The sequence below is a fragment of the Ambystoma mexicanum genome, chromosome 3p (assembly GCF_040938575.1).
Source record: "Ambystoma mexicanum isolate Mex_15411 chromosome 3p, UKY_AmexF1_1, whole genome shotgun sequence".
Lineage (NCBI taxonomy): Eukaryota > Metazoa > Chordata > Amphibia > Caudata > Ambystomatidae > Ambystoma > Ambystoma mexicanum.
Genome location: NC_090925.1, coordinates 860832181 through 860852462, shown reverse-complemented (window position 1 = coordinate 860852462; position 20282 = coordinate 860832181). Strand labels below are relative to the sequence as shown.

The 20282-nt window shown below is 47.0% G+C and overlaps 1 protein-coding gene across 4 annotated transcripts in view; it reads right to left on the bottom strand.

Annotated features, from left to right (window-relative positions):
* LOC138581009 (serine/threonine-protein kinase TAO2) overlaps positions 1-20282 on the bottom strand; it is a 1567916-nt gene that overhangs the window by 548745 nt on the left and 998889 nt on the right. For all 4 annotated transcript variants that reach the window (XM_069652009.1, XM_069652012.1, XM_069652010.1 and 1 more), the window contains one exon: positions 6305-6433. In XM_069652009.1, coding sequence (XP_069508110.1) covers positions 6305-6433 — 129 coding nt within the window. The remainder of the gene's footprint in view (positions 1-6304; positions 6434-20282) is intronic.

Below are 20282 nucleotides of genomic sequence, written 5' to 3'. Positions count from 1 at the left end.
CTGGTCGAGGGTTTTCTGGCTGCCTGGATAATACGCATGTTATCCGCAGACAAATTCAGATGCTCTAAAGACCTGAACTCAGGCACCAAGCTGCCAAGCTGAGCGATTGTGGGGAGGGGTGCCACAGCTGCTGCTCCCCCTGGTGGAGAAGATCGGGAGTTACCGGTAACCTGATCGGCGGATAAACCGACAGGTGTTGGAGGTCTGAGAACCAAAACCTGGCCGGCCACCACGGGGCTATAAGTAGAAGAGAACAGTTCACCGAGTTCTTCAACTTCCAAATTGCCCGGTGAACTAGAGGCAGTGGCGGGAAGGCGTAAGCTCATATTGTGCCGTGGAATCTCTAGAGCATCCCCCAGAGAGGAAGCTCCCAGCCCCCCTCTGGAGATATACAGAGGAAGCTTCTTGTTCTCCTCCGTCGCGAAGAGGTCCACCTGCGGTGTGCCCCAGCGCGAGAAAATCCCTGAGGGGACCTCCGCCTTCAACTCCCACTCGTAGCTGACCACTGTCTGCCGGCTGAGGGCATCTGCTGTGACATTCAGCTGGCCCGGGATGTGCACTGCAAGCAGCCAGACACCATGAAGCACGGCCCACTCCCAAATCTGGATGGATAGTCCACGAGGGGGGGGGGAGACTTTGTTCCCCCCTGCTTGTTGATATAATACATTGACACCACATTGTCCGTTCTTATGCGGACCACTTTGTTGACAATGACCGGTCTGAACGCCTTGAGCGCCAAGAAAAGCGCCAGAAGCTCCAAATGGTTTATGTGCAGGAGCTTGTCCTGAGGCGACCAGAGGTCCGAGACCTGAAGGAGATCCAACGCTGCACCCCACCCTAGGAGGGAGGAGTCCGTCGTGATCGTCACCATAGGGACCGGGTCCTGAAACCCTGCGCCCCCAGACAGATTGCTGAGGGATGACCACCAGACCAGGTCTACTCTCATGGAATCCGGAATCATTATCCGCATGGAGTCTGGGTCCACTGCCTGACGCCATGAATTCCGAAGGGCCATCTGGGTCCGTCTCATTTTGAGACGAGCAAGAGGAAGATCCAGCACACACGAGGCCATGAGGCCCAGAAGCCTCTGGAACCACCAGGCCGACATACTCTCCGACTGCGCAAACATCTGACACATGGCCAACAGATCCGCCATTCTGTCCCCGGTCAGGTATACTCTGCAGTCGATCGTGTTCCAACCAAAACCCAGAAAAATCAGGTCCCGAGAGACCGTCATGGAGGATTTCCGCCAGTTCACCGACAGCCCAAGATGGAACAGGAGCTGAAGGAGAGACTGGAGGTTGCCCGCTGCCGCCAGCGGACAAGGGCTGCATAGAAGCCAATTGTCCAAATAAGGATACACATGGATACCCTGAAGACGAAGATAGGCCGCAATCACCGACATCATCTTCGTGAAGACACGCGGCGCCGAGCTGAGGCCAAAAGGAAGCACCCAAAACTGGAAGTGCTCCTCTCCCAAAGAGAAACGGAGGTACCTCCTGTGTGGCGCCCAAATCAGGATATGCATGTACGCATCCTGAAGGTCCACCACGCTGAGCCAATCGCCCGCCTGCAACGAGGAGCGAATCTGGCCGGGCGTGATCATCTTGAATTTCTCTTGGGGTAAGGAAAGATTGAACTGGGAAAGATCTAGGATGGTGCGCAGGCCAGCCTGGTTGGGTTTGGGCACCGTAAACAGCCGGGAGTAGAAGCCCTCCCCTCGCTCCCCAAGGGGAACGGGTTCCACAGCTCTGAGGAGCAGAAGTTTCTGAACCTCGGCCTTGAGGGAGGGGGAGCCCGACAGCTGAACAGGAGGGTCGAGGGGTGGGGTAGGGGGTAATGGTAAGCGGAAGCCCGCCCGAGCGACTGACAAGACCCATCTGTCTCCTGTGATGGTCTGCCACGCCACCCAATGAGACGCAATGCGTCCTCCCACCGGGGTCTCGTGCGAGCATGGAAAAACCGCATTTGGCAGGTTTATCGGGGGCGGTGCCACCTGAACCTGATGAGGCTGTGGAGCGGGAGAAATACTGCGTACGCTGTTGTCTACGGCGGTTATTTCCCGCAGGAGTGTCCACTCTGCGCGATTTGCGGTCGAGGAAGCCCCTGAAACCAGAAGGTGGTCTACTCTGCGATAACGGTCTCTGAGGCTTGAAAGGAGCTTTAACCAGAACAGACAATGATTTAGCCGTCTGAGTGCTATCCTTGGTTTTGGTGAGCTCTACATTAGCAGAAGAATGAAAAAGGTCCTTACCATCGAATGGAAGGTCCAAAACCTTGTCTTGCACTTCCTTCGAAAACTTAGTGGCATGCACCCACACTTGCCTCGAGGTATCAACCCTGAGCATCATGCCCCGGGCCGAGGTGTCTACGTGATGAGCCGCAGCCTCCAGGAGATCCTGGGCCAAGACCCTGGCATCGGAAAGGCCACCTCTGAAATCTTCCAACTTCTCGACCGAAATGTGCTCCTCAAACTCCGACAGACCTTTCCACATCCGCATGTTAGCTCCCGCCAAAATCAATTTGGCATTGGCCTGCCTGAGCTGCAAGGCCGAATTGGCAAAGATTTTCCTCCCTAGGGAGTCCAGGAGCTTGTCCTCCTTTCCCAAGACCTGAGTAGCCGTCGCGGAAGAGGATGCTGCAGGTCTGGACTGCAACGTGGCCGCAGCCACCACTATGGAGGAGGGAGGCGGACAAGACGACAAGGTCACTTCCTCCGAAGAGTGCAGCCTGTACCTCGCGTCAATTTTTTTATTGACGAAAAGTCCTGAGTGTGGCTTCTCCCAGACTCTTCAGACCTCAGCCAAAACATCCTTCTGCAGGAAAAGGCCGGTACGCTCCAAAGGAGACAGGGTGAACGCCCCAGAAAGCACGCCCTCCTGTGGAGCAGGTGCCTCGGGAACCGGGACATCTAAGAAATTCATCATGTCCAGTACCCGGTCATGAAAAGCTCTAACAGAGCGGGGAAGGTCCTCGTTGTCCTGCTCGCCTTGAGGGTCATCTGACAGGTCAGGATCCCGCTGAACTGTGTCAGGCACTGCCTTGTCCACTGAGGACAACGGTGGCAAAGGCGGAAGAGCAGGGGCAGGCACCACGGGCAAAGGAGGCGTCGGCGGAACCACCAGAGGAACGGGTGGAGCCGGAGGCGCTTGTGGACAAATTTCCTTAAAAAGCCCTTTGAAATACTCCCTCATGGGGTCGGTGCGCATAAGCGCTTGAAATTTACCGAAAAAAGCGTCATCAGGAGATTGCTTCGGAACCTGAGGAGGCCTCTCATGAGGTGGACAAATCCAGGGACGTAACGGAGAAGGGTGCCACGCCGGGCCCTCCGCCGACGTAGCCACATAAATCAAAGGGGCCGCCCCTGCAGGCAACGTAACATTGTGCGGAAGAGGCATCCGGGCGTTCCAATCATAAAAAGGCCGGTAAGGATACGCACAAGTGACCTTAGATTCACCCAAGGGACCCAACCCTACACCAGAGGCCGATGGCGTAGTTGTAGGGGTAGTACCTAAAATGGCCGCCGTGGTCGTGGCGGGAACGGCCGCCATTTTGTCTTCATCTGAGGGGAACTGCGGCACATGAGGAGGTGAGGCAGGGGTCCCCGTCGATGGATCAGGGGTCTTAATTTTAGCCTTAACATAAGGAACCTCGGCAGAGCCGGTACTATGAGGCCTGGAATGTTTCTGCGACATACCAACCGCCAACTGAGCCTTCGAAGGAAGGACCTTGGCAATGCCGGTAAAAGAAGAACCTTGCTTCTTTGCCCCCTCAACAGATCTGGTATCACCACAAGAGCGGGAACGGTGAGAAACCGCTTTCACCGACAGGGCCCTGCCCGGCCCCTCAGAACTGCTGGTAGCCTTAGCCTCTGTACGAGGGACCTCGGGCCTAGGCCCGGTAATGGCCTTATCGGCACGGACCTCGAACATCTGTTCGGTAAACACAAGCCCAGCCAAGGCCTCAGGGCGCACCCCGGTCTTGTTTTTAAGGGAAGCCGGAAGAGAGGCCTCAGAGCAAGCTCTGGTACCCTGTGACTCAGCAGTACTGGGCCTAGACACAGCCCCCACAGGAGGGGCCTCAGAAGTTACTTCGGTGTACACAGGCCCCTTACGGAGACCCTTGGAGAAAACTCCAGTAGAATTATTAGGCCCGACAGGCACCTCAGGGCGAACCCCGGTGACAGAGCGATCAACGCCCCTCCCGGCTCGAGAGGAACCCGGGAAGGTATCCCCCCCGGCCGGGGTGCTCTGAAAACTAAAGAACTTATCGGGCGTTTCTTCTTCTCGTCGATGAACGCCTGAAAATTAGATGGAGGAGCGCGTCGGAACACCTCCTCCCACCGTTCCAACCGACATTGAAGAGCCCGGACCGAAAGGGAGTCACAGTAAAAACAGGAGTCCCAGCGGTGTTCCGGACCCAAACACACTAAACAAAGAGGATGGGGATCAGCCCTCGCGAAGCGACGATGACACAAAGAGCAGTCTGGAAAGTCTAATTTAAAAGACAGAGACTAGAAGACGAACGCTAGCGAGAGCCAGAGAGGAAAACAGGGGAGAAAATCTTCCGAGGATGCAAGTGCGTCTGGCCCCGATCGAGCGGAGAAAAGGACTGAGGGGGCGATGAAAGAGGAAGGACACATTTTTGGAAAAATTTGGATGCTTTTTACAAAGTGCTGCGGTCCCGTCCCACAGGACGGAGAGATGTCCCACAAGTATGGAGGAAAGGGGACGGGACGTAGGAGTAAAAAGTTTTATTGGCTTCTCTGTGTGCTGCTGACATAACTTTGGTGCGTCTCATGTTATGAGTCAGTCACCTAGACAATGGTACACTCGGATTGACTGTCTATGCAGGTGTGATGCCACCACTGCTAGTACCTTTGAGAGAAACAGCTGGGCTGATGCGATCCCAAAGGCTAGTACTTTGAAATGGTAATGGAGTGTGGACTCCACTCTAAACCTTTGGTACTTTATGTGCGCTGGCAACATTGAAATATGAAATTATGCATCTTTCACATCTAATGTTGTCATAAGGTCTCCCCTTTTTAGTAGCAGAATGACGTCTTGTAATGTCGACATTCTGAACTTTTTGTGAGGTTTGACACATGTATTTGCAGGTCTTAGATCTAACAATGGTTGTTTTGCCTACTAATTGCTAATCTGCATTTTTTTAAAAAATGTGTGCTATCTTTTTGTGAACAGGTTGGACAATTGATTCAAATCAGTTCTCCTTGTTAACTCTGGTAATGTATCACCAATTGTGCCTCATGGGATATCAGATTTAATACATATTTATTATCCTGTTCAAGACCTTGGCAAAGCAATTTTTCCATTGTGTAGTTTTAAAACACTTGCATACATGCAAAACAATATGACAGTTTTAGACGTTCTTAATATCTTCTATTTGTTGGATTAAAATAGCCTCTATGCTTGTTTCTAGTGTGTGGTGCAGTGTTTACATACCACAGCAAGTTCGTTTATAGTTGAGCTGTGGCCTTCGATTATCTGAGCCAGGATGAGAAACCAATTGAATGTTGCAGGCCCCATCTCCAAGTACCAGCTTTTTATTTGCATATATCAATTGTCGCCCTTTCAAAGGCGAAGAACGATGCTCTGGAGGTTTGCCCAAAGCAATGCCAGAGGTTTAGATTAATTCTAAACCTTCCAGCCATCACCTCTTGTTTTGCATTATAACTAACCCCTAAATTTCCCCATGGGTCCAATTAACCAATATGAAATGCTTACAAGATCACAAATACAGTTTATTCAGTCACCAACCAGATACTTCCTATACCACTTTGCTTTGTCAAAGACAATACGTATGGTCATCAATGACTTGTATTCATCACAAGAATTGACTGCTACATGACAGACGGAGGGCATGAACATCTGGTAAGCTATTCTCTACCCATTAACCAATGAAAGAAGTGCAGGGAACTGCAGAGTAAGATGGAGCAGGCAGTTTGTGGTGTAAGGTGCAATGTAGATTTTTGGGAAAGTTCCAGGCTGTAGTAGCATGGGCTGTGAAGAAAGGTTGGCCATGCTGTCTTGACTGTTGAGCAAAGTGTAAAGACTCCGACATGTTTGTGATAAATTGAAAATAATCTAACATAAATAGCCCTTGATAAAGTTAAACTCCTACACCATACCAGAATTCAAAGATATTTAATTGTTAGAGGGAGTGGCAAACAGATTAAAAAAAGCCACATCTGGCCATCAAGAACAATGTTGTGCGCCCTTAACTAAAGGTAAAGATGCATCCCCTTCCCATATTCTTCACTGGTGTCCTATATCCTTAAGTTTACCTCCTTCAGCTGCTCCTTGCGCAGCTTGTATTGCCGTTTCTGGGATTCCAACAAGCCTGTAAGTTCCTTCTTCTGCTGCCCCAGGATGTGTTGCTGGAACTTCTTCTCTTCTGCAATGGCAGCTTTAGCCTGTGAGGAAGGAGGAGCAAGGACAAGAGAATGAGACTTAAAAGTGAACTACAGAAAAGCTGTGTCAATGGCTAAAGTCTGCTAGGGGGTAAGGAAAAAGTTACTTACTTGTAACTCATGCTCTCCAGCAAGGCCCTTGTCTTTCCAAGTCTGTATATGGCTGCCAGACCAATTGATGCTTTTCCCGTTCACGTGGGATCTGTGCAAATCTGACATGGAAACCACAGGACTTCCTCCCTTACACTAGGTCTACCACGTTCACCCTTCGGGTAAGAGGTGCACAAGTCCCCCTTTCACCTTTGTACAAATGCTTATTAGCACTCCCCAATTAACTGTGGTGGCTGCATCATCCCGTACCCATTCAGCGTCCTCTCACCCTGCCCCCATTGGCAACACTGTGCATTCACCTTCCTGAAGCTTTTCCGTCGCCATCACCCTCCCGCCTGCCATCAAGAGCGATGTCTTTGATCTCTCCGGACTGCACAGCTCCTTCGACATCTCAGACATTGTTCGAACATTTAAATTGTCAAGAAACATGCCAGCTTTCCTTATTTGCAGGCACACGAAACCAGCTGCATTCACATATGCTGCTCCAAAACATTGCACTGTCATGTAGTATTGCAGACCGCTTTCCATATGACTTGCTCGCTGCACCACCGCATACCTTAAACACCATGCCATGCTTGTTATCCAAGTATTATTGTTATGCTGTTGCTCGTGCCTAACCTGTTCTGCACATCGCGGTCTTGCGCGCTATGAATGTCATGCCTTGCAATGCTATTGAATTACTCACATTTGAGTATGGCAAGTTTGTCATCTTTATTTTGTCTGAGCTACCTATTGCTGCCTCCCTCACCACCAGTGTTACACCACATAATGTTATCAGATTTGGCATATCATCACGTTGTACTCATGCTGATACCACCTTATCGGTCTTGCGCACTTATGCTTTCCATGGCCCCAATACTCTACATTGCATTATTACTGACTGTGGCTCCTGGCTCATCTCAAATATACTTTTTAACCTGTGCATTCCAGATTTGTACTGTATTTTAGTGATCTATTGAGATTTCAAATCTAGGTGTAGTTTTAAATCTTTGCATTGTTCGTCCTCAAGTGTACTGTGCACTCTGCTAAAATGTGGAATTTCGAAGGGACTTTAAACCAGCTCATCGAACATCTCTGCAATGCTCCATTTCCATCCCATGATGTCTGCATGCTTGATGTGCCCCCCCCCTAACACGAGATGAGGCTCTGCCAGTCTGTCTACCTGGACCTATTTTGTCCAATGATGTTTGCATGCCTGATGTAGACCCTGTAACAGGATGTGAGGCATATCAGTGATGGCTTTCATCTACCATTACATTGTAATCCTATTGCGTGTTCTTGCACCTAAGAATTGTAACAAGCACTTACTATAGCTAACGCCTAGATGCCTCAGGGCTTTGTGCACTGAAAAATTCAAAATATAAAAATCTTGCATGGTTCACATGCTCATGAATATTCCCTGTCAGGCTGGGTATACTCGATAAAAAGAAAGCAGTTTCCGTTCAAACTAATAACTGCTCGTCTCTCTATAGCCTATCACTGTTCTTTGGGTCATACTGCCTCCAGTCAATGACACTCGTCCTCCTAAACTCCAACCCTGAGGGCCATCTCAAGATTTGGTAGCGCACGTGAAGTGGAAGTGTGAACCAAGAAGAGAGCCAGAGAGGGGAAAGAGGGAGGGTTTGCATGCAAATCCAAGCAAAACCGACGTTGGAGAACAAGTGTTACAGGCAAGTAACTTGTTCCTTCTCCAGCATGGGGTCTTGCATGGATTCACATGCTCATGAATAAGATTATACAGCAGTACAAATACGCGACAGGAGGTGGACAAGGCTCACAGAAGCAATCCACTTGCTCCTGGAAGGGACTCGCCTCAAACAAACATGTTGCGTAGTACCGCTTGGCCGACCCGGTACTCCTCCCTGGAATCCCTGTCGACGCAGTAGAATTTGTGAAGGGGTCCGTAGACCTCCATGTAGCAGCCCTGCAGATGTCGAGCAGAGAAACACCATAGAGAATCGCTGTCGTTGCTCCGATGGCTCTGGTGGAGTGGACTCTCGGCCGGCCTCGAAGTGGACTGGTGACCAGACGAAGAAAGTGCATGATCCAGCCGGAGAACCACCTGGATATGTAAGCATTAGACAGGGCCCATCAGTGTCACACATGTCCAAAATTGACAAAAAGCAGAGACGTTTTCTGAAAGTCTTTAGTGTGTGCCACGTAGAACTTGAGGGCACAAGCAATGTCCATTGAATGCAACACACTTTCATCAGGCATAGAAGGGTTCGGAAAGAAAACTGGCAGGACCAAATGCTTGTCGAGATGAAAGTCTTAAGGAACCTTTGGTATGAAGGTGGGACAAGTTCCCATCACCATCTTCGTAGCATGGAAGGCCAAGTACGCTGCTTGCAGGTCATGGCCTGGATTTCCTCAACCCGCCTGGCTGACGTGATCTCCACCAGGAAAGCAGTCTTCCACGATAGAAACCTCACAGAGGCACGATGCATTGGTTCAAAAGGAGGCCCCATGAGCTTAGTTAAGACCTTGTTCAGTTGCCAAACCAAGGTAGGACCCTTCACCAGCAGAAAAGTCCTGAACAGGCCCTTGAGGAACTCCTTGACGAACCTGTGCGACCACAGGGAGAGCTTCCACTCATGACAAGACCACAGCTACGTGCTGAGCGAGTCTGCAATGGTGTTCTTGACCCCTGCCAAATTAAAGGGGACAAGGAAAATGCCCTGAAGAATGGCCCAGCGCCACAGGGACTGGGCTTCCACGGGGTGAGCGTGTCCCGCCCCGTTTCCGTATTTATAACATGGTGGTGCTGTCTGTGAAAACCTGCACCACCTTCCCCTGTAGCTGAGGCTGGAACAACTTGAAGGCCCAGAGAAGACGCCCAGAGCTCCAGAACATCTTTGTGCAAGTCCTTCTCCTCTAGGAGTCAGAGGCCTCTGGTGCGAGACTGTCCTGTGTGTGCCCCTCGCTCCCCCTCAACCCTGCAAAGAGGTGTTGGTAGTGACTATAGCCTGGTTCTGAGGGATCTGGAAAAGAGCTTGACGAAACGCCTATTTGACGGTGATTTTGCCTGTCCATGTGCCTGTGACCTGCTGCCAACTGGCGTCTAGAATTCCTGGAAGGGCTGCATCTGGAGCCTGCGAAGGGGAACCAGATGGTCGCAGGAAGACATCATGCCCAACAGGGATTTGATGGACCATACTGTTGCGATGGACGCTGTAGACAGCCGCTGAATCTTCCCTAGGATGGCTTTTACCCTCTCCTCCAAGGGGGTTGCTAGACAAGAGATCAGGTTGAGCTGGGCACCCAGAAACAGTATTCTGTGATGGCACCATGCAGGACTTCAGATAATTGATGTACAATACAAGCAAAGTCAGAAGGTGTATGGTTGCTGCCGCCTGCTGGGTTGCCAGTGCGTGAGAGCGGAACCAAATGAGCCAGTCGTTCATGTAAGGGTAGATGTGTACTCCCTTCCGGCGTAGGTGTGCTGCCACCGGGTCCAAGCATCTTGTGAATACCCTTGAAGACTATTTCAGGCCATAGGGCAGGGCCTCGAATAGGTAGTTCAGGACCTGGACGACAAAATACCAGAACTTGTGGTGTTTGCGATGAATGGGGATGTGCAAGTATGTGTCCTCCAGGTCGAGAGCTGCCAGAAAACCTTCCTCCAGCTGGTCAAGCACCTGCTGCAACATGATCATCCTGAACCTTTGGGACTTCAGGTACTAGTTTAGTCATCTTAAGTCTAGGATCAGTCACAACTCACCTGATTCCATTAATAGAAAGTATCTGGAGCACACCCGCGAGCCCCAGAGGCGCTGAGGGATCAGTTCTATTGCCCTTTTTCGCAACATGGCCTGAACCTCCTATAGCAGTTGGGCCATGTGAAGTTCTTGACACCCGAAGCAGGAATCTGGGCCCCCATCTTGAAATTCTAGAGTGGGCCCTTGATGAAGAATGTCTAGCACCAATTTGTCAGTGGTAATCTTTCTCCACTGCTTGACAAAATTTGATAGCTGGCCTCCCACTGGGGTGCGACAGTGGGGATGCAGGTCCACAGCCGGTTCAGGGCTGCTTGGGCGTCAGCGTCCTGGATGGACGACGTTGGCCTCCACTGCCATAGGACTGGGAGCGGCGCCTATAGGCTTCCTGGGAGGTTGAGGGGAAGAGCTGACGATAGGGGGTAGTGTACCTCTTGGAGGACCTGGAAACGCTTCACTTGGGGAATGAAAGTACAACCTCCTTTGCAGCAGGGTCCACAGAGAATGTGCTGATTGTCAGTCTTGTTGGCCTAGAAGGGCCATCTACTGCCTTCCCAAACAGGTTGCCCCCGTTAAACAGCAACTCCACAACCTGTGGTTTTCAGATAACCCGGGCGCCGGAGGGCCACACTATTCCCCATCTGGCGGAACCCTGCGCCTGCTATGTCGAGCACGACCGTATTGGCGTGATCTGATGCCACCTCTCCTTCCTGGGATATGGCCAAAGCGTTGGCCTTCTTGTCATCAGGGAGGAAGTCCAGGGTGGAGCCCGCGCTTGTACCAAAGCTCACTGTTGTATCGAGACAAGATGCTGAGGGCGCTGGTGGCTTCGATGGTGGAGACTGCGGTGTAAATGATGCGCTTGCCAGCCGCATCCAGCTTCTGGCCCTCCTTGTCCAGAGCCCCCGCCGCCCCCCAAGGATGATGACAAGGGGTTGGATGATCGCTTAATGGCAGCAGCTGACACGACTGGAGAAGGCTGAGACCTGAGACACCTGAGTGCGGAATCCGGGACCCAGTACTCCTCCAGCCTGTCACACTTCAATGCTGTTAAATCCCGAACCGCCACAATAGCCAAGCCATTCTCCCAAACGTCATCCAACAACAGGACTGACAACTGTCTTCCATGAGAACTCTGTGTTGAAAAAGGAAGCCTTCCTTCTTTTTCTCCTCTGGCATCAGATTGAAGAGCTTGGCCGCCTTTAAGATGGAGTGGAAGGAGACAATTTCGTCTGGTGGTGTAGCCCTGGCGTGCTCTTTAACATAACATAATCCTCATACTCAGTGTAATTTGCGGTGGTATCGGTGTCAGTGCTGGTGTCTGTGCGAACTGGCTCCTCTTCCACAGGAGGCAAGGTGCAGTTGGACAAGGAGCCGTGCTGAAACCCCGTACAGGGTAAAATGGCTGGAATGGCTCGAGAGTGATCCTGAGACATGGCCCCTGACACCCCCCAAACCTCCTGTCTCCCTACCCTCAGTCCCCCTCCACCCCCCCCTGGTCTGAGTAGAAGTCTTCCAGAAGACCAATCTCAGAACTGGTGTAAATATGCAGCGATTTCCTCAGAGAACCCATGGAAGCTCGAGGAGACCCCTTGCTGGGCAGCAAATCGGAAGGCGGAAGCAAGTCTCTTGCTCTACCCGAATCATTCGGGAAGGAGGCTATGATAGGAATTTGCAGGATAGGATCCGGCACTGATGACTAGGTCATGGTCGGGACCGTTAATGGCGGCAAAGAGACCCTAAAGAGTAGTCGTCGTGTAAGTTGAGACGACAGTCGCTGCCAAGCGTTTCAATGACAAAGAGATGGTTTTCCTGATTTCGTCGGCGGGTTTCATCAACGAGGACGTCGACGAGGAGGTTGACAAAGCGATCATCAACGGTGCAGTGGTCTTGACTAAGACTGTTGACGAAGTGGTGGTCCTGGTGGACGAGGTTGTCGTCGATGGGGCCTGCATCGTCAGTGGAGCCACCGGCGGGCTGCCAGAGGGTCTGATCTTCAATTTCTTGTGATTAAATGGGGTAAAGGACCTTCCTCGCAGATGGAGATAACCAACCAGCTGGCAGGCTAACCGTCGGAGAAGCGACAGAGACAGACCCCTTCCAGAACTTGGTCTAGCAATCGTGGCGAACACTGAGTGAGCAGATGGAGCTTGGTGTTCCCTCTTCTTTTGGATCTCTTCCGTCCAGAGGGAGTACGTTCATGGTATCTGCAAGCCCTGGAAGAGGCAGGATTGTGCCCGGAGGCCATGCCAGAGGCCTTCTCCTGCTTGATCCAAGTCCCTAACCTCCAGTGGCGGTCCTTCTTGGTCTTTGACAAGAAGCTATGGCACATGTCTCAGCCATCCACCTCATGATCTGGGTGCAGACAATAAAAGGCACTTTAGGTGCTGATCCTCAATTAAAATGTAATTCAGTCCACAGGACTCTCTAGCCTTGAGACTTTTCTTCGCCACATCAGACAAGGTCAAGGTGAAGATGTAGGCCCAAACCGGGGCCTCTGAAGTCATGGGGAAAAGATCCAACGATGAATGAGGTAATCTTTGCAGGCAACGGGTCCCCCCTTGCTGGTAGTCACCACGTGATGGGTGAAGAAGACATGAAAAAACTTTGAGAATAGTCAAATAATTGCCCAAAAAAATTAAAACCATGAATTGAGGAGCAAAGCACAAGGCCTTCCAACTCTAGAAACGGGAGGTGAAATCTGAAGATGGCCACCAGCGATGGGGTTTAGGAGGACGAGTGGAATTGCTGGACACCGTATGACCTAAAAGAACACTGATAGGCTATAGAGGAGACGAGCAGTTTTTAGTTTCAAGCCAAACAATTTATTTTTACTTAAGATTTCCAGCCCGACTACGGGGAATATTCATGAGCATGTGAATCCATGCAAGACCCTATGCTGGAGAAAAGTGTGATCCTGCATTTAGAGGAGGATTAAGTCACAAAGAAATGCATAAACTGTATTATGTTGGAAGACTGCAAGAACAAAAATTGCATAACTCCACGAAAGGCTGCTCAGCAGAAACCAACTTGCAGGAATACTCCAAAGCAGGTTGTGGAGAAGTTGCCTCCACTGACTAAATCATGTCTGCCTTTGTCCTTCGAGGTCACAATGTTTGAAATCGAATAATGCAAACGTACAATTTGCTGATTAACAAATCCGTAAAAACTAAGAAACTTCTAATCCACTCCACGAATTACAGCATGCTCCACTCTTCACAAGCAGCAACATTTTCTCTTAGTTTATCATAAATAATCTTAATATAGCTAATAAGTGCAAACCATCATTTCAGTCTGGTTCCCATTGATTAAACACCACCATAGGTCAGTGAAATTTTAAGTTTCTGGATTTCCTTAATAGTCTACAACTTTTCAACAAAGCCGACAAGCTAACCATACCTCTTAACAACTATCCACCTCGCCTCTCTTCCCGAGACTCAACTTCTCTTCCTTAACTCATCAACTGAACATTGCACTCTAGAATGCTCAGTCTGTATGAAACAAAACTTCCTTTACCACCTACTACTTTCACTGCAGCTCTCCTCCCCTAGACCTTCTTGCCATCACTGAAACCTGGATTTCTCCATCTGACACTGCCACTCTTGCAGCCCTAAACAATAAATTATCTTTCGTTCGGAGGCGTCAGACACCTACTCTCTTCCCAGCACAATGTTTCACAAATCTCCAATGCCATGTCCTCTCCTACCTTTTTGAATTCATCAGCTCTACTATCTCTCTGCCTCACTCGGTTCACATCTCCATCCATCACCCTCTTGGTCCCACTGAACCATTCTTTGATGGCCATGGGCAACTCCTTGATTATCTTTCCACTAAACATCACCTCATTCTCACTCCACCCATAACATACCTACCCTACCCACAGTAACTCTTTGGATCTCTTATTCATCTTCACCTCCCTCTAAGCAACTAATATTACCGTCACAGCATCCATATCTGATCACTCAATTGTTCCCACAACCATCTCCTTTCCACCCTCTGACCTTTCCTCACCATTTGCTTCACGTATTACTAAAAGGAAATGTAAACCTTCTCCCACCACCAACACCCCTTTCTCTCTATACTACAGTTACCCATTCCTCCTTCAAAACCGATAACTCTTCCACTAACACTGCCTTCTCCAGCTCCCAATCCCTACTATATACTACTCATTCTCCTCTCACTTCACATTGCTTACTTTCACACCCAAGTATCGGCATCCTCAACCAACGGTCACCCCATTTATAGGTACTCTCTGCAAAGACATGCATCAGCTGCTGCAGAAATGGAGACATACCCACTTGCATGAGGACCTGCAACTCTACCTCTCTGCAATGAACTTGCACAAGTCCGCTCTTGATTGAGCTAAAAGGAAATTCTACCTAACCCTCTGACTCACTCCAATCCATCCTCGCCGGCTACAGGGCACTCTAAACTCACTTCTCACTCCTCCCAAGTCTACGACTACGAACTCAACTCTCACAGCTAATGACCTAGCTGAATACTTCACTGCAAAAAATACCAAAACGTAGAGACTCTCTCCTGATCTTCCTCACACTCCCTCCACCTACATTTTGAACTCTTTCTATTCTACCATCATACTTGGCCTCCATCTCCCACTTCAGTCACACGAATACTGAAAGTGCCATCTCTATTGATGAAGGCTAATTAGTCTTGTGCCCCGTCAGACCCTCTTGGTCCTCAGCTAATCAAGACTATTAGCCCTATAGTGGACTCTCACCTCGCTGAAGTCTTCAGCCTGCCCTTCAACTCAGCTTGCTTTCCCTCCGTTTTATAAAACCACCACCGTCATCGCTGTCCTAGAAAAACAAGGGGCTGAGCCACACCTACCGGCTAACTTTCGCCCTGCGCCTCTCCTTCGCACTACTCTTAACTGCTTGAAAGTGTTGTATTTAACTGTCTTACCAATTTCTAAGACATCCACAACCTTCTAGAGGGAAACTGCTCTCATGAATGTGTCCAACTTCATCGCCGCTGCTAAGCACTCAAACCGATCCTCCATCCTAATTCTCCTTGACCAGTCTGCCTTTGACACAGACGATCACGGATCTCCTTCATAATCTTTCTTTTTGTGATTCGCGATCAAGCCCTTGCCTGCATTGAATCCTAACTTGCACCTCACCAATTTTCTGTCTCCTGGAGCAACACCCCCCCAACTCACTCCTCTAACAGTTGGTGTACCATAAGGCTGTATCTTGGGTACGCTCTTTACTTAACACTTCTACTTTTGAGGCACTAATATCCACCTTTGGGTTCTTGAACCAACTCTTCACAGACGACACCCAAATCTTCCCTTTTCCTGAACTCTCCACTGATCTCTAGATACAAATGTCCAACTGTCTCTCTGCCAGTAAATATTAAATGGCTTTGCACTCTGATGTTAAACTATCAAAACAGAGGTATTCTTCTCTGCCAAAAGCTCTCATCTTTCTCTGCATATCCAGTTCCCACCTGACAACCTCCCCTACTCTTCTACAGCTAGAAACCTCAGCATTAGCTATGAGCCTTCTCACACCTTCTCTACTTTAATCTCCAAAACTGGAATAGCAGCTCTCTTAAACCTCCTAAAGATTAGGAAAATCAGGCACCACCTTCCTTTCAACACTAAGCATCTCTTAACCATTTGTCTTCTCTAAACTGGACTACTGTGCAAGCATCCTCTTTGGTCTCCCCAACTATGATTTCTGTCCTCTAGACAAGATCATTAACTTTGCTACCAGGACTCTTTGAACTCCCTCACTTCACACCTACTTCCTCGTACTGTCAGCAGGCTGGATGGCTGATTATTCAAAACAGGTCCACATTTAAATTTCTTCTCCCGATTAGCATATCTATCCACAGTAAGGCATCAATTTATATAATCCTCCTCTATCCAACTCCATAAGCCTTCTCACAATCTTTGCTCTGCCTTGACTACCCTTGTGGCTCCTCACCCTACCTGTGCTTCCTCTCACTTCTGCTCTTTCCCTCTTCTTGCCCCACTTGCATGGAATTCTCTTCCCCTGGACATCCAAGAAACTGTCCCCATGGATTTGATCAAAACCAAACCAAACGCCTACCTCCTGGCTTCAGTTACCCACTTACCCTACCTCTCATCTGCCTGCTAGCTAACATTACCCCCGACCAGCCTCTAACCTGCCTCTGCTTCCATTCTAGCACTTCTTCACCCATCATTGCTATGTTTAGAGCACAGCTGTCCGTACCGCCTACCTGCACTTAAAAAATGTCCAATGCTGGTTGTCCTTAATCTATGTATGTCCACTTATGTACTGTCCCGGGTGACTGTTCTATTTACTCATCTACAAAACAAGGTCAGAATGATCCTCATACTCGCCCCATTGCAAGAAACTCACTGCTTCCCATCAATTCTGATTTCTTATTTTGTGATTAAAAGAGCATTGTTCCTCCTGTATATAAATACATATTCTGCATTTACTGACTGGAAAACACTTAGGAAATATGATGTTATTCCTAAATATCTTAATTGCATTCCTGTATGTATTTTATAAAGCAAAGTTATTGTAAGGGTCAGTAATGAGAGGCGGACAAACGTATCATTCTCAACATCAGCCATTTTATCAATAGAAAGGGGTCTGGATAAAGGCCTAACTTTCCCTATCCTAGCCAGAGTGCCCATCCCTATGAAACTAAAGCAGGATGAGCTTGTGTCCAAACTAAACCTGACCCTCACACTATTACATACAAACAAAACGTGCAAGGCAAATGTTTCAAGTTCAACAACTCAAACATATAACTTCAACAAAAACAGTTCTTGTATCTAAGGTTGGCTCCCTTCCAATGGATTATTTCAGGCAAACTATTTGCAATGTTGTGTGTCAAAACCAGTCTCTTAAAGGCATTACAAATGTCGCCTTTTACCTAATACTCTCTTCAAGATGACAAAACAAATGTTCTTTCCAATAGAATGATTTGTAAAAGCGTCTCTTCTAGCCTTTCATAATGGCTAAACAAAATATCTTTTCCAGTATTCGTTTGGTTAAGGTAAAGGAAAATCTTTACTACTTTTCAGGATGGCAAAAGGCAAGTCTTTTCAAAGTTTCTGGTTGACAAAATGTTCAAAGTAAAGAATAACTTAATAAGACCAAGCCTATTATTATTATCTTTATTGTTTTTGGTTTGTATAAACCTTTACAAAATGTTTCAGTCAAAAAGTACAATAAAAGATTACAAAAGTACAAAACGTTTTTGTTTAAAAACAGTAGCAGACATACATACACATTAATACACTTGAATATAAATACCAGATAAAACGAGAATTACCAATAACAGATAAAAACATATTGTCAGAACTTCCTTAAGAATATTATCAAGCCAAAGCTACACATACCAAAGTTTAAAATGTCTTGCCAATTACAATATTAAACTTTGACGAAATATAGACAATGTCATACTAAATCACATATAACTCAAATATTCATTGATACGTATTTTTAAAACCGTGGAATTACCGTGGAGCATTTCATACCACAAATTAGCTCTGTTCACATTAGAGATGTCCTTTACAAACACTGCAAAGTATTCAATTCTATGTTTCAAAAGTTCCGGACATACCACTAATAAATGCATTAGCGATTCGATAACCCCATTTTCATTGCAGTGCCTACAAAACTTGATTTCTGCATCATTTCTATTCCTTATGTTCTGGATTTCAAGAGTGTTTAGAACATTAAATCGAAATCTCAATGTCAAATTTCTAAAAAACTCTAGATGGATATTTTTCTATGTTTCTTAGGAGCAGATTTCCACTTCCAGAAAGATATTGCTTGAGAATACAGGTGAGAGTTGAGAATCGCCACATTAATATCCAACCAATCTGATGCTTTTAATAGTTTTCAATTTAGCCGGATTCCTAATAAGAATCTCCAATGATAAACCTAGATCACGTAATATTTTGGCACATTCTCTTTTAAGAACACACAAATACCCCTTCTAGGTCTGTTCCCAGAAAGTAGTACAACGTATTTACATCAGACACAAGGCATTTGCGTAATAATGATAGCTTCTTCCAATACACGACACACTTTAAAAAGGGCAGGCCCAACTCATATCGTAACATTTCCATTAGTATACATTTTCGGGATGTGTTTTAAGACCTTTTGCCACAGTTGTGTTTCAACTGTTTTCAAAAAAGGTACCAAATCTTCTGAACAAAACTCAAAACCATACGACAAATGTGGGATTGCCTTTGTGCGATAGAATAATATACATGGCGTTAAAGTAAATCTCCTGTATCTTCTCTCCACTATTTTCATCTGGTTGGCGATAACAGAAGTTTTTAATTTAAGATTCTTTCTTATAAAACCAAGTGTATGTGTAGTGGTATAGGTATAGCCCAAGTATTTCAACACAGGTTGATTTTTTAGCTTTACACCACCACAAGAGACCGAAAAAGTATTGTTTTATATATTTTGTACCTGTGTAGAATATTACTGTTTTGTTTGGATTCATCAACAGTTTTCCATCTACTATGAAGTCTTCAATTGCTGCTATCGTTCTTTGCAGGCTAACCTTTGTTCCATCAAATAAAAGGAAATCATCCGCATACGCGATCCATTTTATTCTGATCTTACCTAATTTTAGTGAGGCTAAACCACTATGGTCCAAAAACATTACCGCCTCGGTTACATAAAGATTAAACAGCGTAGCTGCCAATCTGCAACCCTGTCTTAAGCCGTTATGAGTCATAATTTGGTCGGACAGTAAGCCTCTAGTATTGAGTTGCACCCTAATTACTGTATTCAAATATAAAGCTATTATCAGCTCTAATAAGCTTTTTTCAATACCCAGGTCATATAGCGTCTTCCACAGGATATTCCTATCGACCATGTCGATCGCCATGGATAGGTCCATTGAGGCTAGGTATAAGGGTTGCTTATCTTTCACACTAGCCTTACTCTGTAAATTCGCTACAACTGACCCACCCATGTCTGTACCCATAGCCTGTCTAAATCCTATTTGTCTTATGTCCAATATATTGTTAGCTTTTATCCATATATTCAATATCTGACAGCATAATTGGTCGATAGTTCAGTGGACTTAGACGATTTCCTTTTTTATATTAGTATCACGTGTGACATTTTCCAAGATTTTGGGATTTTCTTCTCACTCATGATACATACAATTCAATAAACCAGCCTACATTGCTACATTGTGTTTCATTGTAACATATGAAAGGTTGTTAGGACCTGGGGTGGTTGTTGCCTTGACCTTCTTTAGATGACTAGAGATATTTTTAACCGAAATGTTCAATGACAACGACTGATTGCTAGTGTATAGAACTGGATGGGCGTCAGGGTATTTTTTAGAGCTTCTCAAAGTATTCAACCCAAATGTTTCCAGCTATTGGGTTCATTGTCAACTGCAACTGAGTTACTTTAGTGCCGTTAATAATGGACCATATGTTTCTGGTGTTACCATATTCTAAGGCAGAAATCATTGCTTCACCATCTTTTTGAGCCATGGTTGCTCGATGTGACAGAAGCCAATTTTTGAAAATGCGTTTACAATGTTTTATTTTACAGCACAATTCTACTGGATTTAGATTTAACTTCTTTAAAGTGCGCAGTTCTTTTCTTAGATATGCCTTTCTCTCTTTTACTTCAATATCAAAGGTGTGCATGCACGTTTTTATAGGAGTTTGCAGATTATATTTAATGAGGTTAGCCTTTTCCATCATTTGAGCAACATAGGTCATAAAGCAATCTCCTCAGTAGGTTATCATTTTCCACTCTAGCGGGAGAGTTGTATAATCATGTAACATCAAAGTATTTATCTTAATTATGTTATCTGGAGTCCACTTCACCTTAGTGCCTGCAACGTTGACTGACATTCTCCACGCAGAATTCCTCACGTTTCTTTTCTTTTAACCACGGGAAATTTGTTGAGATCATTGCATGGTCACTTTCATCTAACTATTCACATTCAAGATACATGAAGCTTCCTGGAAGTGGTTACTCACAAAGATATAATCCAAAATAGAATTGAGA